Here is a 16,442-nt window from a genome sequence, read left to right on the forward strand (position 1 = left end):
GACCAGAATTTAGGAAACTTTCTTAGGGGGTGTATTATGAACCTTATTCACTTGTTTCAAACCCAGCTCGCCCATTCCTAGTGTTGACAGAGTCTGAACCTTCCCTTACCAGGTCTTACATTCTTTATACTCAAGCAAATTGGGGAAGAGTTGGTAGAATCCAAGGTTCCCACAATTAGGAAGTGGCATACAAATTAAACTGGCTCTTGGAGTCTGTGGACTCCCGGGGAAAAAATGAGTGGATCATTTTTTTCCCCTTGGAAAAGAGGGAGTTATTGAAAGTTTTTGAGCCTATGGGGTGAGGGATTTTGGATGCAGCGTCTGGGATCCAGTTATTCCTTTCCAGGAGTTTTAATCTATGCTAAATTAGAAAGGTTTATTTTATTAACTAAGGTGACAGACATGCTTACAGTGGTTAAATACCACTTTCTCCAAGAATGCAGGCTCTTACCTAGTAGTGAGTGTATGTGTGTGGTACCTGTGTGTCTGTGCAACAGAGTGTGTGTTGATGTGTATGTTTTGGGGGAGATGTGAAGTGGAAAGATTAAAATGAAGGAAATAGAGGCTGGGAATAGACCAGATTTAGAAGCTCTCTCCAGTGTTCACAAACAGTTCTCACTATATTTCACCAATTTCAGAGTCTTTGGAGCTTATCAAACTCCCATTTTACAGATGAAATTCTGGCTTATTGAAATTAAAAAACTAGCTGTAAGCTACACAGTAAGTGGAGAAGCCAGGGTTTGAACCCCAGCAGTCTGACACCAGAGGCTTCATTCTCAACCACTAAGTTATAGGGTTTCATCTAAGCTGTCAAGAGTCCATAAAAGAAGCGTTTTGAACACTATATCACCTTTTCCACCACCTAACCATCATGTTAAAAAGTGTTAACTTTATAGCTGATTCACTTTGTTATAAAGCAGAAACTAACACACCATTGTAAAGCAATTATACTCCAATAAAGCTGTTTAAAAAAAAAAAAGTGTTTATTTTTGTAGTAGCCAGTGCTGAAAGAGTTTCTAAAAGTGATAAATATGTCACTGTGGGTCAGAAATTGAAACCATTTCCCCCCTAGTCTTGTTCTAGAGTAAGTAATAGTTAAAATAATCCCCAAGAAATTTCCAATATGGTTCTTATGGGGAAGTAGTGTTATGCAAACATGAGAGATGGTGAAAGAAACATTTGTGTCTTTAATGTTTATTACCTGGCTTATGTGCACCAAGAGATGTAATGGCCATTCTGCCTAGGGTTGGGACTTTAGGCCGCTCACCACTTGTCCACTTGGAGAGTAGCAGTGACTAGGGCTCTGCTTGAGCTGCATGCCTCAAGTTAAGGGAGGATTAATGAAGGACCACAAAGGGGAATTTGGGGGACAGGAAGGGACAGACTTGAGGGAACATGTTCTTGTTACTCATGCCTTCCAAGGAAACTGGAGGCCAAACCTTAGCTATTGCAGGATAAGAAATCTGTGTAGTATACATACATTGATTCTATTTTTTGTTTAATTTCCCCTTAGTTTTGGTTTTATTTTATTGCTAATATTCCTTTAAATATTTATATTTAACTTGTCTGCTCTGAACTGGGTGTCGCCAAAGCCCACACCACCACCGTCTTGCCTGCACTAGTGCATTAGTTTCCATACTGGTCTACATGCTCCACTCTCGCCGCCTGAGAAGGCGTTCCCTGCACCCTCACTAGAGTGATCTTCTGAAAACCTCAATCATATCACATCAACCCTTTCTAACGGCCTCCCATTTGCATCATGACTCCTTTTGTCCTCTCTCTCCAGCCTCATCTCTTACCACGACCCTGTTGTGGGAAGCCACTAGTGACCCTGCAGCCGTGGTGGCCTTCCAGTTCTTCACACAGGTCTTGCTTATTCCTAATTTGCGGCCTTCTTACTCTCTTTTCCTTCTGTTTGGAGGCTTCTTTTCACAATTCTAAGGGCTGGCTCTCATCCTTCAGGTCCTAACTGAAGTTTTACATCCTCAAATGTCTTCCCTGACCTAAAGTGGACTAAACTGGTCTCTCACCTGTTGTCCCTCCCAATAATGTATGTTTTTGTTTTGTTTTCCTCACAGCATTTATCTCAATTTGATTATGTATTCATTTCTTTGGATATTTCTTGTCTCTCATAATAGGCCCACCTCTGCCACCACATATCATTTGAAAACAGGCTTTGTGAAGTCAAGGACCTTGTCTGTTTTGTCACTGCTGTATGCTAGATAGCGTCTGACAAGTTTCCAAAAGATGTCACCAATCCAGGTGAGGACTGTAAGGGGAGCAGAAATCCCCATATAATAAGAATTGTGGTGGAAACAGGTGAGAGATAGAAACCAGGAGCAAGTGGGGAGGCCAAGGCATGGAGTCTGCTGCTTAGCTTTCCTTTCTTCCTGGCCTTAGCTCTCACAAGTTCTTTGTCTGTTGGTTGATATTTGCAAGTGGAAAATACACAGGACAGAATTAAAAAGAAATGTGGGGTGCAGCCCTTATGGAAAACAGTATGGAGTTTCTTCAGAAAATTCAAACTAGACCTACCATATGATCTAGCAATTCCACTTCTGGGTATTTGTCCAAAGAAAATGAAAACACTAACTTGAGGAATTCCCTGGCGGTCCAATGGTTGGGACGTGTTGCTTTCACTGCCGAGGGCCCTGGTTCAATCCCTGGTCAGGGAACTAGGATTCCCACAAGCTGCTCAGTGTGGCCAAAAAAAATAAGAAACGAAAACACGAACTTGAAAAGATATATGCACCCCCATGTTCATTGCAGCATTATTTATAATAGCCAAGATATGGAATCAGCCCAAGTGTCCACTGGTAGATGAATGGACAAAGAAAATATGGTATGTATATACAATGGAATATTATTCAACTGTAAAAAAAGAATTAAATCTTGCCGTTTGCAACAGTTTGGATGGACCTGGAGGGCATTATGCTAGGTAAAATAAGTCAGAGAAAGACAAATACTATGTGATCTCATTTACATGTGAAATTTTTAAAAAAAACTCATAGATACAGGGAACAGATTGCTGGTTGCCTTGCCAGAGACATGAGTGGGGGGGGGGGGTGAAATGGGTGAAAGGGATCAAAAGATACAAACTTCCACGTATAAAATAAGTCATGAGATGCAATGTACAGCATAGTGACGATAATTAATACTGTATTGCGTATTTGAAAGTTGCCAAGAGATTAGATCTTAAAAGTTCTCATCGCAAGAAAAAAAGTTTTTGTAACTATGTATGGTGACGGATGTTAAGTAGACTTATTGCAGTGATCATTTTGCAGTATATACAAATATTGAATCATTATGTTGTATACCTGAAACTGGTATAATGTTATATGTCAATTATACTTTAATTAAAAGAAAAACAAAGCACATGTGGAATGTCTTCTGGGTCAGATGTAGGTTCACTGGGCTAGATGAATCTGGAGGAAGCATTGGTTTGGAGATGGAATTCTGGAAAGGTTCCAAATTCACTTATGGACTTTATTGGTGTACAAAACCAGGGATTCTTTTACATAGTTGTAATCCATTTGAAAATACGGGTTTTTTTTGTTTTGTTTTGGCCACGAAGCATGCAGGATCTTAATTCCCTGACCAGGCATTGAACCCGTGCCCCCTGCAGTGGTAGGGCGGAGTATTAACCACTGGACTGCCAGGGAAGTCCCCTGGAAATACAGTTTGTTTTTTTTTTTAATTAATTAATTTATTTATTTATTTATTTTTGGCTGCATTGGGTCTTAGTTTCTGTGCGAGGGCTTTCTCTAGTTGCGGCCAGCGGGGGCCACTCTTCATCGCGGTGCGCGGGCCTCTCACTGTCGCGTCCTCTCTTGTTACGGAGCACAGGCTCAGTAGTTGTGGCTCACGGGCCTAGTTGCTCCGCGGCATGCGGGATCTTCCCAGACCAGGGCTCGAACCCGTGTCCCCTGAATTGGCAGGTGGATTCTCAACCACTGCACCACCAGGGAAGCCCGAAATACAGTTTTATGTTCTCTTTTCTTCATGTAGCATTGCCCACACACATTTCCATGCATCAATGTAATTTCTGTGTATTTGTCTTCAGTTAAAGTGATGACTTGACACTTCAGTTAAAGCACTATAAGTAGTTGCCCCATCATTTGTTTAGTCACTCTCAATTTTGGGGAATTTGTATTATTTCTAAGCTTTTTTTTGGTTACAAAAAGAAAAGTATAAACGGGTTGCACAAGTTTACTCCTCCTCACTTTGAGTTAGTTCCATTTAGCATATTTTACCAGGTAGAATTACTGGATTAAACATTAGAGGCCATGTTATAGCTTGTGTTGTTGTCTGATGAGGCAATCTTGGAGGGCAAGGGGCATGAAACACTCTTGAAAATATTTAAAAAGCTGAGTGTGGGGCTCCCCTGGTGGCACAGTGGTTGAGAATCTGCCTGCTAATGCAGGGGACACGGGTTCGAGCCCTGGTCTGGGAAGATCCCACATGCCGCGGAGCAACTAGGCCCGTGAGCCACAACTACTGAGCCTGCGCGTCTGGAGCTTATGCTCCGCAATAAGAGAGCCCGTGATAGTGAGAGGCCCGCGCACCGCGATGAAGAGTGGCCCCCGCTTGCCACAACTAGAGAAAGCCCTCTCACAGAAACGAAGACCCAACACAGCCAAAAAAAAAAAAAAAAAAAAAAGCTGAGTGTGATGAGGAATTGGATTTATTCTGAATGGCTCAAAGTGATAGGGCATCAGTAAATTGCTGTAGTGACGGAGATATAGATTAGGTTCTCTATAGGATAATTTTTAATATTTAGAGCTGCCAAAAAATGGCACAGGCTGTCTCCATAGGTAGTAAATTCCCCCCCTCTGGAAATTTTAAAGCATAATGAGAGAATTTTAAAATAAATTGTTTTATAAACTTTCCAGAGTTGTGATTTGTATATTTTCCTAGCCCCATTCCTTTGCTCTGAAAACAAATTGTGTTCAATGAACATTTATTAAGATCTAAATGTGCTAGGTATATCCAGTGGCAGCTGAAGCTCTCATTGGCAGACTCCCAGCTGAGCCTCCAGGGGCTGGCAACCTGGGAATTACAACAGCATGAAGTCATACCTCCATCCCCACTCCCAACCCCCCAGTCTTCAGAACTGCTAAGCAGGTGGGTGCAAATTTGTCTCCAGTTCCTTGACATCTCGTTTTCTGTGCTCATTTTCTACTTCCACGTCTCTGCCCATATTCCACCTATTTTTAAGACATTTGTTACAAAACTTTCAATACACTATGCAATGCATCCAAATGCTCCCAAGCCAAATGCACCAGTACCTAAGTGATTGATTCCAAGTAATTGTTACATTATCTTGTTTTTTATTTCTGCCAAAAGATATTTGTACTTCAAATGAGGAGTTTTGGTCCCCAAAGAATCTGTAATTTGTGCAATATAGCACTCCTAATTCCACTAACATAACTTCTCCCCACCATGAACACGTGTGTTTACACACACACACACACACACACACACACACACACACCCTTCCAGGCAAGCAGCCTGATTTATTGAAGGAACCAGTTGCTTAACAATCTGTTGTTTTTTTGTTTTTGTTTCTTTAAAGCCACCTTACTTGGAAATATGTAGTCTCAAACCTCCAATTTTGGCCAGGGAGGAGAAGTCCCTATTGAGGATGGAGACTCAATTATATAGTCTCTGAGTTTTACTTTTTCTTAGAGTATATTTAGCTGAACTCCTCTGCAACGACCACACCGGCCTCAGGGGAGCCCTGCTCCCCTTTCTCAGTTCCTCCACAATGCAGTGGTAGACCCTCTTCAAGTCAGCAGAATGATCCACCTGGAGGCGGCACAATGCAGAGAAAGGAGGGCGCTGGGGAGAGACAGTTCCGGGTTCAGTTCCAGTGCCACCACTGCCAGCACTGTGCCCGAGCCTGGCTTCAGCTATTGCATCATCAGAGGCCACTCTCTCTTCTGAAGGCTTAATAAAACCAGCAAACATGGGAACACCAGGAAATACAATCAATGAAACTACTCTGCACTGTGTAGATGAAAACAGTCCAGAAAATGAACTGGTCTCGCAGTGTCAATACGAATTTTTAAAATGTTCTTTTGTGCCCAGGAAAGAACATTTAGGGGGCTACTTTGGCTTTTTCAAATGTATGTTCCCTATGTTAAACATGCAAATCAGAAGCTCAGTTCTTCCTTAAGCTTTTATGTTTAACTTACAAACAAGTATATTTTAATAATCACTTTAAATGGTTGTATTTGAGGACTATTTGGTACCATTTATAAATGTAGTTTAAAAGACTCCTTTAAACATTTAAAAATATACTTTATAAGTTTAACATATTCCATGTCCTTACAAAGTAATTCAGTTATCTGAGCTAACCAACTACACATTCCTGAATACCTAAAAAAATTCTTAGAAATCTGACAATTTATGAATATGGTGGTTAAACTCCTGTTTTCTTAAATGTTCCAAAACTAATTTTAAAAGAAAATTCTGTTTCAAACCACACATCTAAACTAATTAAACGTTTAAAATTAGAATGGCGGACTTCCCTGGTGGTGCAGTGGTTAAGAATCCACCTGCCAGTGCAGGGGACACGGGTTCGATCCCTGGTCCGGGAAGATCCCACAGGCCGTGGAGCAACTAAGCCCGTGCGCCACAACTACTGAGCCTGCACTGTAGAGCCCGCGAGCCACAACTACTGAAGCCCGCGCGCCTAGAGCCCCTGCTCCGCAACAAGAGAAGCCACTGCAGTGAGAAGCCACGCACCGCAACGAACAGTAGCCCCCGCTCGCCGCAACTAGAGAAAGCCCACACGCAGCAACAAAGACCCATGCAGCCAAAAATAAATAACTAAGTAAATAAATGTATTAGAAAAAAAAGTTAAAAAAATTAGAATGGCAAGACCAATTTCTTACTGTAACAGGCTAAATTCTCTTACACACTGCAAATACCTAAAATACCAAATATGCACAAAGTCCTTAATACAGACACATTAATGCCATGTATTTGATTCACGTAAATATTTTTATCCTTAATTTAAAAATTTCTGGATATTAAAAAAACTTACCCACTAGGTAATAATTATGTCATCCTAAATATCTGGGAAGTTCCTTCCTGAGTGACTTTTTTGGAAACACATTCTCAGTGGCTCAGAGAGTATAACCAGCAGAGATTTAGTCCCAAGGCTTTTGGGTAGCTCTTCTCAGGCCCCAGCTTCCCCACTGGGCCCTGCTTTATGGATGCTGTGTCATTAGTCTCCGAATGGGCCAGTTTCATAGTCCATGGCCCCTAGATTCAAGTTACACTCCATCGAATTCTTCAACCTACACACGGAAGTCAGAAACTCCTACCCAGGCTGCTACACCATTTGTTTGGATATAATTAATCTATTTAAGGATCCATTCTGTTCTGGATTCTTTCCACACTCCTGCCAGCTTCTGGAGCCACAACTCTTACAGATATTGAGTGGTTTAATTTCTCTGGTGTTGCCTGACTCTGGTTACAGACCTAACGTTATGTCAGAGACATGTATCAGGAATATTAACATTGAACAGGGAACAAACTTTAGGTCAGGATGAATGAAACCCTGGGAGAGGTGGGAGAAAAATGTTACAGAATCCATTTGATTCATTTTACTCTTCTGTTATTGTTTGATAGTGTTTTAAAGGTATTATTTTTTCTTGCCTCCTAAGCTAGACAGTAAATCCTTGATTGCAACCACCTAGGTGTCTTTGCTTAGCTTCAATTCACAGCCCCCTCCAAAATCATAATGTGTGTTGGACCCATGTTAGGAACCCAGTGATATATGGAAAAAAGAAAATCCAAGAACTTTTGTGCCCTCCGAAGGTAGTATCTGGGATAGATGGGGAATTACTGGAAAAGGAAGCAAACAAAAAAGAATGAGTAGACACAGGTGCCTCTTAGATTAGGGTCTTGAATGATTGGCTCTGCTGTTTCCCCTAACCAAGACTGAGAGATGGCAGGAGGAGGGGCGAGTTTGGCAGCCAGGCAGATGTGAGCCCAGTTCTGAGTGTTTTTGTTGAGATGTCTGCAGGATGCTGAGGCAGGTAGTAACAGTAGGGAGATGGATATATGTGCCTGGAACTTGGGAGACTGGAGCTGGGGAGGTGCTTTTGGGAGCAGGTAAGTGGCACTTGAAGCCATGGAACTTTATCAAGTCACTCAAGAGAGTACAGTGTGAGAAGAAAAGAGAGCTAAGAATAGGACCCTGAGAAACACCATCATTTAAGGTGCAGACAGAGAAAGTGGAGTCTGCCCACGACACTGGGGCGAAGCCAGAGGAGTAGAAGAATGTTGTTTTCCTCTCATTTGCAGTACGTCTTCCTTGGTCAGAAGCACAGGGTGGGCGCAATAGTGATAGTGATGGGCAGAGTGTGGTATGGCAGGGCCACCTAGATGCTGTTGGGGAAGCTATATTTGGGATAGGATAGTGTGGGTGTGGTAGGTAGCAAGGAGCTTTACCTTAGATCTCTTTCTAGAAAGCAGGGAAGCGGGCTGGGAGTCAGAATTTTTGGATTCTCTGCTTTTCCTGCCATTTCCCATTTCACCAATCATCCTTTCCTTATTCTGAGCCCTAGTCTGTGTAGGAAAATCGCTTTCTAAATATGGGAAGGGAAGTGTATGGGGGAGGCAGAGTCAGAAGAAGGAAGGACAGTGGCTGCCTTATGGTTGAGTGTGTGTACTTGTATACGTGTGTTTGTATTGTGTACACACGTGCACGTATGTGAGTATGTGCCCCTGTGTATGTATGTGTATGGGCGTGTATGTCTTATGTTGGTGTTTAATTTATATGTGTACATGTATATATTTTTCGCTGTGTATCTATCATGGTAAGTATAGAAATTGAGAGGAAGCACTGAGAAACTTTTATGCCAATCTGTTACGCTGATTTTATGTTAATTGAATCTAATAATAAAAAAATTGGCCTTGTGTTTTCTATATCTGTATGTTCTGTTTTTTTTCCAGCAATTCATTTTATTGTATTTTATGAAAGTGCTGGTCTGTGGCAGATTGCATATAAAACTGCTCCTTCACCACAGTTAGTTGGAGAAGCACTAATTAGAACCAGATCAAGATTTTTAGAAGGTCCTGATTCTGAAATTTCCAAGGGGGGGAGATTCACTTCAGAAGTCTGAGGTTCCTGCTCTGGGTCATACCAATGAGGCATGAGGTCAGGTCTTGAGCATAAACAAGGGGGTCCAGCCTCAGGTCTGACTGGCATCCCAGGGCTCCGCCTGCCCTTCCTCGCCTTCCTCCCCTTCATATGACGTGGGACCACCAGGCAATTTTCAAGGGGGTGGAAGGCAGAGCCCAGGCTCTTCCTCCAAGCCCAAGCCTGCTCAGGGAGCTGCCCTCCCTTCTGCCTGCAGGGCATGTGATACTGAAGCTTCACAGAGATAAGGAGGGGTTTCCAAACCTCCATACTTTCACTTGGATAGTAATACACACAATCAGGAAAAGCAGGGTCTTTTATTGCAGCAAAATCAGACACATTCCTTTGCCCAACACAGGGAACCCGGCACAGATTCTCTGGCCCTCCTTCCTTAGATAATCTCCCCCTCCCCCGACGGGGTTCCCTCTGAACTGTCCAACCACAGCTCTTCTAAGGTCCTGACTGTATTCTTCTTCTTTAAGATGGTCTCCAAAACTGCATATGCCATAAGCCCCACAAAACCTGGATCCACCTCTGCTAAGAGCCTTAGTGCTTGAAGGGCCACATGGTATCCACACTCAGACAACAATGTAAGCAACAGTGAAGGGCTAAGAAGAATCACCTCTCTTCCCTCACCATTTGGAGCATCCACAAAACCCTGTAAGTAATTAAGACTATGTGAAGTTGGCTGCGTGGGAGAGAAGTGGTATTTGCAAAAAGGGTAAGGATTAGTGAAGAACTCAAGGGAGGAAATGCAGCTGTAGCATCGGGAGTCTGTAGAGCTTGGGGTGAGGGAACACCTGGCCTTAGACAACATTATCCAAAAGCACAGGACCAGCTGGTACCTTAGGCCATCCTTCTGTTGTGGAGGATCACAGGCCATGATGAAGAATGCATCCAGTTGCTTCTCCTTGTACCTGCAGTCTGAGCACCCCCCTGAGATGAGCTTATACGTGGTCAGGCGTACAGGCTTCTGGCTCTGGTGGCAGTTTTTACAGCCATTCTTGCAGGTTATGATGGGAGTCTCCATGCTGGAGAAGGATTCATGCAGGAAGGTGTTGAGCCCTTTGCAGCTTTTGGAGTACTTGCTGATGTTGCCATCGCAGCATTGCATCCCTGAGGCCTGGGCTGCACGTGCTGAGTTTCAAACCACCGAGCTGAGGTCATGTTTCTGGGCTTGGCACCGACTGGGTCCTCGGCCATCCACAGTCCCAGCAGCAGAAGCAGCAGCAGAGGGCCGAATCCTGCTCTGGCTGGTGCCATCTCTCCCAAGGGGCACAGTGGCACCGAAGGCGTGGGAGGTATGTGACCAGGTCACCGTGGGTGGTGCCCTGCTAGCCCTTCTAAGAATTCCATACTGTAAGTCAATTATTGCAGGGCTCCTATAGCCTCAGATATTTAAGAACACTACTGGCTGTTTATCGTTCAGTCCCAGCAGATAATGTACATTTTTATGCCCCCAATAAACACTTAGACTGTTTTTCCCTCATAAGAGTTTTATGAGGTATGATTTCTTTCTTTCTTTTTTTTTAATATATGAGCAAACTGAGACTCAGAAAAGTTAAGGAAATTGCCCATCATCACACAGCTAGGGAGTGTCAAACACAGGATCTGAATCAATGCTTCTTGGCTTCCAAAACCCCTGTTCTTTCCATATTCCCATGTTTCTTGTTTGACACTCTGAGAAGTCAGACCACAAAAGGAAACTAATCTTGGAAGAAAAGTAGGCCAAGCGTCCGTACCTCACTCTCCCAGGCTAGCTCAGTCATTCCTGAAACTCAGTATTAAGATTGTGGAGTCAGGCTAATTCCTCTCTGCTCTGTGGTCCAATTTCTCTCTGAAGCTAGAAAAAGTCATTCTCACTGCTCTAGCCAGCAAAGCAGTACGGTGAGTTGGGTTCTTTCCATGGCTGACATATTGCTCTATTGGAGAAAGTCTTGGAATGATAGAGAATCAGAGCAGAAGAGTTTTTCAAGATCATCTCAATCAACTCTATTTTACAGATGAAAGGGCTGGAGGGCCTGAAAGAGCAACTGCCCTTCCGAAGGCCACCAGGTGAGTGGCAGAGCTGGGGCCGGAGCTTCTTAACTTTCAGCCCATCTCTTTGGTCTAGTGCCAGGCTGAAAAGGGAAGGAGAAAAGTGTTTCCCATAGAAACAGAGCACAGTGAGTGTGTCTGTTTGTGGTTTAAATGAAACATGAACATTGCCTTCGATAATTCTCTTCTAATCCTTCTGATGACATTTAGAAGAAGGTCTCCTATTAGAGCAAGAAGGTAAGCCTTTGTTTCTCCCCACTTTTCAGTACAGACGACAGACCCCAGGCTGAGCCTGCAGCTGAAAGCAATATCTGGATAGAATTTTTAAAAATTGGATGGCATTCATTATATTTATTTTTACTTCTATTTATTAAGTGACCCTAGTATTCTTTGAAATATGATGTTACACAGTTTCATTTTCAAAGAACTATTTGAACTAAGTGCATACATACATATTTAGTAAATATTATACTGGCAGTATTGAAGCAATTATCAAGGGAGGAAGCAAATGACTGAAGTGAGGGATCTCGCTTTGGCTATAGCCTCTCAGGTTTTTGCTGGTGTGTTGAGCCCTACCCAGCATCTTGACCTCCATGTGACTTCACTGCCTTTGAGATAAAATGCTCTGCAAAGTGACAAAAATCACTTAGGCTCCTATGATCTGCATTGCCAGATGGGAAACTTCTGAGATGTTTGCCTTTCTGTCTCCAAGGTGGAGCTAGGTTCATCAACAGAGCTCACCGTTTTCATAGTGGGGAATCCCTTCCTGCATTCCTCCCCACAAAGCTAACAAAACATTGATTTTTCACCCCAGGAGAACATTATCCAGCAAGCAGTTGACTTGGGCCTCAGAGAGCAAATATATATATATATATTTATTCAGGAAGTCATTTCTCTTTTGCAGGCCCTCAGCTGAGCCTTTCCCATGGGGATGGAAGGATTACCATGTGATTATTCATTTACAGTTGCAGACCCAAGCCTCTGGGCTTTTGTGCAAGAGGGTAGGGATGGCAGCAGGAGCCAAGGGTTGGCACGAACATTTCGTGCCGACCAAGATGACTGACCACAGACTTCGCAAGCTCTGAATCCAGTTAAGTTGCAAACATGCTTTTCCTCAAGTAGGTGCTGACCCTGCAGCTGGCCAGCCCCACTCAGGGAGGCCTGAAGAAGGGGTTCCTTTGATTGTGTATTTGATCCTAGTTATTCATCACATGTCTTCCCAACTGCTACAGTCTCAGGGCTGTTTTATCCATTAAGCACTGGAGGCCCAGTGACTAGGGTCTGGGAGGTTTTCAAGGGCCTACAATATTTGAGACTAGGAAAAAAAAAAAGATTGGCTCCAATATAGGAAAAGTCAACTATAAAATCAAATTTAAAATATTTACTTATGTGCTACCGCAGTAACATGGTGGTAGCAGGTAAGTTGATTTCACTTATTTTGGAATTTGGCACCCATAAGAAGTTTATTATGTTGGAAAACAATCTTAGGTTAGATTTTTTTTCTCCTTTTATGGGAATTCTTAATACCACAATTGCAGAAGGAGCAGTGCCAATCCCAAATTACTTGGAGTCAAACAATTTCAGAAGTAAAACTTTAAAAATCATTTCAGGTACACATCTGCAAGAATGATACTGAATGAGGAACATACATTTTATATATTCAATATGGCGTGATAAAATGTTAAAATGCCTACTGTGGTACGGGCGTATTAAACATAGCCCTTGACATTCTAGGGCCAGTTGCCTTGAGTGTATCACTTACTACTCTCCTAAAGTCGGCCAGGAGAATACACGCCACCTTACTTTAGGGCCAGGTCAGCACAGGGCTGTACCACAGCTGCAGGAAGAAAGGAATACTGCTGACCATCATTTAGTGAACATGTAATATGCGCTTGGCACGGTGCTAGGTACTTGGTTACGGAAAATAGCTTTCATTTAAAAAGTGCCTTCTGTGTGCCAAGGCCTTGTGCTTTATGTGTAATGCTATATGCAAAACAATATTGTGTGTTCCATGTTATTATCTCCATTTTAGAGAAAAGGAAACTGAGGCTTGGAGAGACTAAGGTCACAGATGTGTTAAGTGGCAGGCCCAGGATTGAAAATGAGGGAGGTCTGCCTCCAAAGCTGTTGTTCTCTTCCTGCCACACTGCTTCCCTGTTTACTGATAGTTACCTTATGGGCTGACAGTCACTCTGTGACTATTCTGATAGATAGGGCTCCTTTTTGTCTCCTAGACAGGTTTTGCTCTCTTCAACTTTACTTCTGTTTTTCTTTCTCTTCCCTAAGGGCTCTCCCTCAACTATTACCATCCTTCAGATCTCCGCTTGGTCCTATGAGCTTGTGCATAACCACCTGCATGAACCTTCCTGTACAACTCTACCTCGGGTGAATCCTTCCTGAACGTAACCTCCTTCGGCATTAACTCCTGGTACCACTCATTTGGGTGCTCCATCATGTACTACCTTGTCTTGTTATTTGACTCTTACGTGTGTATCAGGTCTTCCCAACTAGACGGTAAACTCGTGGGAAAGAAATCAGGCCCTTTCACGCTTCTGTATCTCCATAGTGCCAGGCATATGGATAGCTCGGAGGGCTACTCAGTAACTGTGTGTTGAACTGAATCGCCACTCTGGTCCTCTTAGTCTCCTCATCATTTGTAACCTAAAGAGTTTCAGCTGAATAATTTCTAAAAAGCTCCCCCGCCCTGCCCGCTTCTAAGACTCTATGAGACAAGATGAAACATCAAAATGCTAGTAGCCAGACTAGAATGTGAAGAGAGGCCCTTCAGGAAGACCCCAAAGGTAGCTTAGAAGAGGGGGAGTAGAGAGTACGCAATGATCCTGTAGAGACTAGTTTTTTCAGGATAGCCTAGAGGCATGGGTGAGGGGGCCAGAAAAGTCTGTCTGGGTTGCTGGCCTGAGGTAGTCTTTGAACTCCAAATGCCACCTCCAGGATGGTTGTCAGGCTTCACCCTGGAGGTGAGAGGTAGCTTCTTCAGGAAGAAGGGCATTCTGGAAGAGCGGGGCTGGTATAGGAGGAGCCGGGGCCACTACAAATGACCAGCAGTGGCTAAGGGGAGAATGGGCTGTGCATTTTCTGATCCTCTGCTTGGGTCCTGTGTGAGATTGTCCAGAACTGATTCCTGGCCCCTCAGTAGAGGACACTGGTGGGATCTTTTCATAGAGGTTGTGTCCGAGGACAGGTTCAACTGTGAGTAACCAGCTGGAAGCTTCGCTGCTCCGCTAAGTCACTCCTGACAGCCTGTGAAAAGAGCTGTTGCTGACGCCGCTTTCTGCTTTCCGTAGGTGCCAAGGCTGAGCCGGGCTGGGGTGCAGATACCCTGAAGTGAAATCCACCGGAGAGACAAGCTGAATGAAGGTGTAACTTTAGCTTCAGGAGGCAGGTGGCTGCTGATAGTCTTCTGTTTCTCTGAGCACAGCGCAGAAGATTTTCAGCTAACTTTCTGCCAAACATCTCACACATCCATGAGGACCACCTAGGGCTAGGACAGCTGACTGGAAACAGCACTTACTCCTAATGATGGATGCCCTGCCGCCCTGGCATTTGACTAGCTCTGTTGTGAAACACTATTGCGATGCTAATTCAACAAGGAGACTGAGACTGTGAATACTCAGCTCCTCGATTATTTTGTGAGTATGTATAAGGATAGCCCCAGGAGAGAGGGAAGAGGGTAAAAAAGAGAAAAATGCGAATAGAACGACCGTGCAGGAAGCTGGGTAGAGGCAAGCTCAGGCTGGAGAAGCCCAGAGGGAAACGAGAAGGGTGAGCAGCCTGCAGGGCAGTGTCCTGCTCCGGAGCAGCTCTGGAGGACAGCAGGGCTACCTTGCCCCACTTCTCTGAATGTCCTCCTTGCTCTGCTTGCTGAGACCTGTGGTCTTGGCAATGAGTCAACAGCCAGGCCAGAGGAGTTGGGTTGGTCTCAGATTGCCAGAAGCGTTCACAGGGAATCTCTCCAAGAAGGAGTCTCCTCCAAGAGGGGTCCCTGACTCTGAAGGCCCATGGCCATGAGATGTCCTGGATCCTGGTTTCTAAACTCCGAGCCTCAGCACAGGAAATCTGGTTGCTGCACTCCTACTGGGAAGCCTCCTTCCGTACCCAGTGGTTGACCCTCTCTCTTACCAGGTCCATTTTTCTTTACTGTGTCGCTCTTTGGGGCCTGCTCAGGGAGCCCAGCGCCACCATGATCTTGCTTCAGTGAGTGGAATGCCCCCCTTAGTTCCTGACTGTAGGATCTGTCCTCAAGAAGGAGAGGATGTAGTCTTCAGTCCAGCCAGAGCGGAGGCATGTGGCTCCCCTCACATGTGTTTTGTTGCCTTTGACTTATTTCAAGCCTGTGTTCAGTGTTTGGACCTCCCAGGGATGATGATGACGATGATAAAAACACTTACTGAGGGGTTTCCGGGTCCCAGTCACTGTTGCACGTGCTCGATGTCTATTTTCTCATTTTTTAGCATATGAGGAACCTTCCTATTGCCCTGGCTCCATGGCTACCTTATCTTCCTCATTCAGTTCCTAAAGAGAAATACTGGTCAGAGGCATAGCCCATAGCGAGCAAGTTAAGGAAAACCTCATTAAGGCCAGTATACTCCTATCCTAGGTTGAATGCAGATATGCACAAAGTACACAGAAAGCCACAAGATAAATGTCTTCTATCCCAATTTTACCAAAACTATTTTTTTGGAGAAAGGAAGTAATTTAAAACATTGTTTTTATATAAAATAGAACTTTGATGGAGTATATTGAAAAATTCAAATCAACTACTTTAAAAAAATAATTTTAAATGGTTCTGATTTGAAATAATTTCAAATTTATATATGTTTCAGAAATAGTACACAGAGCTCCCCTATCTACTTCACCCAAATTCCCTAATTATTAACATTTCTGAGCTATATGAGACTAAGGTACAGACAAAATGCTCCATTACCCCTTTATACAGAAATGAATATTTCCTAATTACAAGTACTCTTGCCTACATAACCACAGTACAGCCATCAAAACCAGGAAATTAATGTTGATCCATTATTACCACAAATGATGTTTGAAGATAACATATAAAACATCTTTGGGGGAATTCCCTGGTGGTCCAGTTGTTAGGACTCTGCACTCTCCCTACCAAGGGCCCGGGTTTGATCCCTGGCTGGGGAACTAAAAATCCCACAAGCCTCGCAGTACGGGGGGGAAGAAAATCTGTGCACTTGGTTATTTTATAAATATTAGTTAAGTAAAA

At 43.6% G+C, this 16,442-nt stretch overlaps 1 protein-coding gene across 1 annotated transcript; it reads right to left on the reverse strand.

The window, feature by feature from the left end:
- Window positions 1–9,548: 9,548 nt before the first annotated feature.
- On the reverse strand, window positions 9,549–10,420 carry LOC137760745 (uncharacterized). The gene is given in 2 exon segments (XM_068537659.1): window positions 9,549–10,255; window positions 10,258–10,420. Coding segments are annotated over 2 exon segments (870 nt in total).
- Between the last annotated feature and the right edge of the window lie 6,022 nt (window positions 10,421–16,442).

The sequence above is a fragment of the Eschrichtius robustus genome, chromosome 1 (genome assembly GCF_028021215.1).
Source record: "Eschrichtius robustus isolate mEscRob2 chromosome 1, mEscRob2.pri, whole genome shotgun sequence".
Classification (NCBI taxonomy): domain Eukaryota; kingdom Metazoa; phylum Chordata; class Mammalia; order Artiodactyla; family Eschrichtiidae; genus Eschrichtius; species Eschrichtius robustus.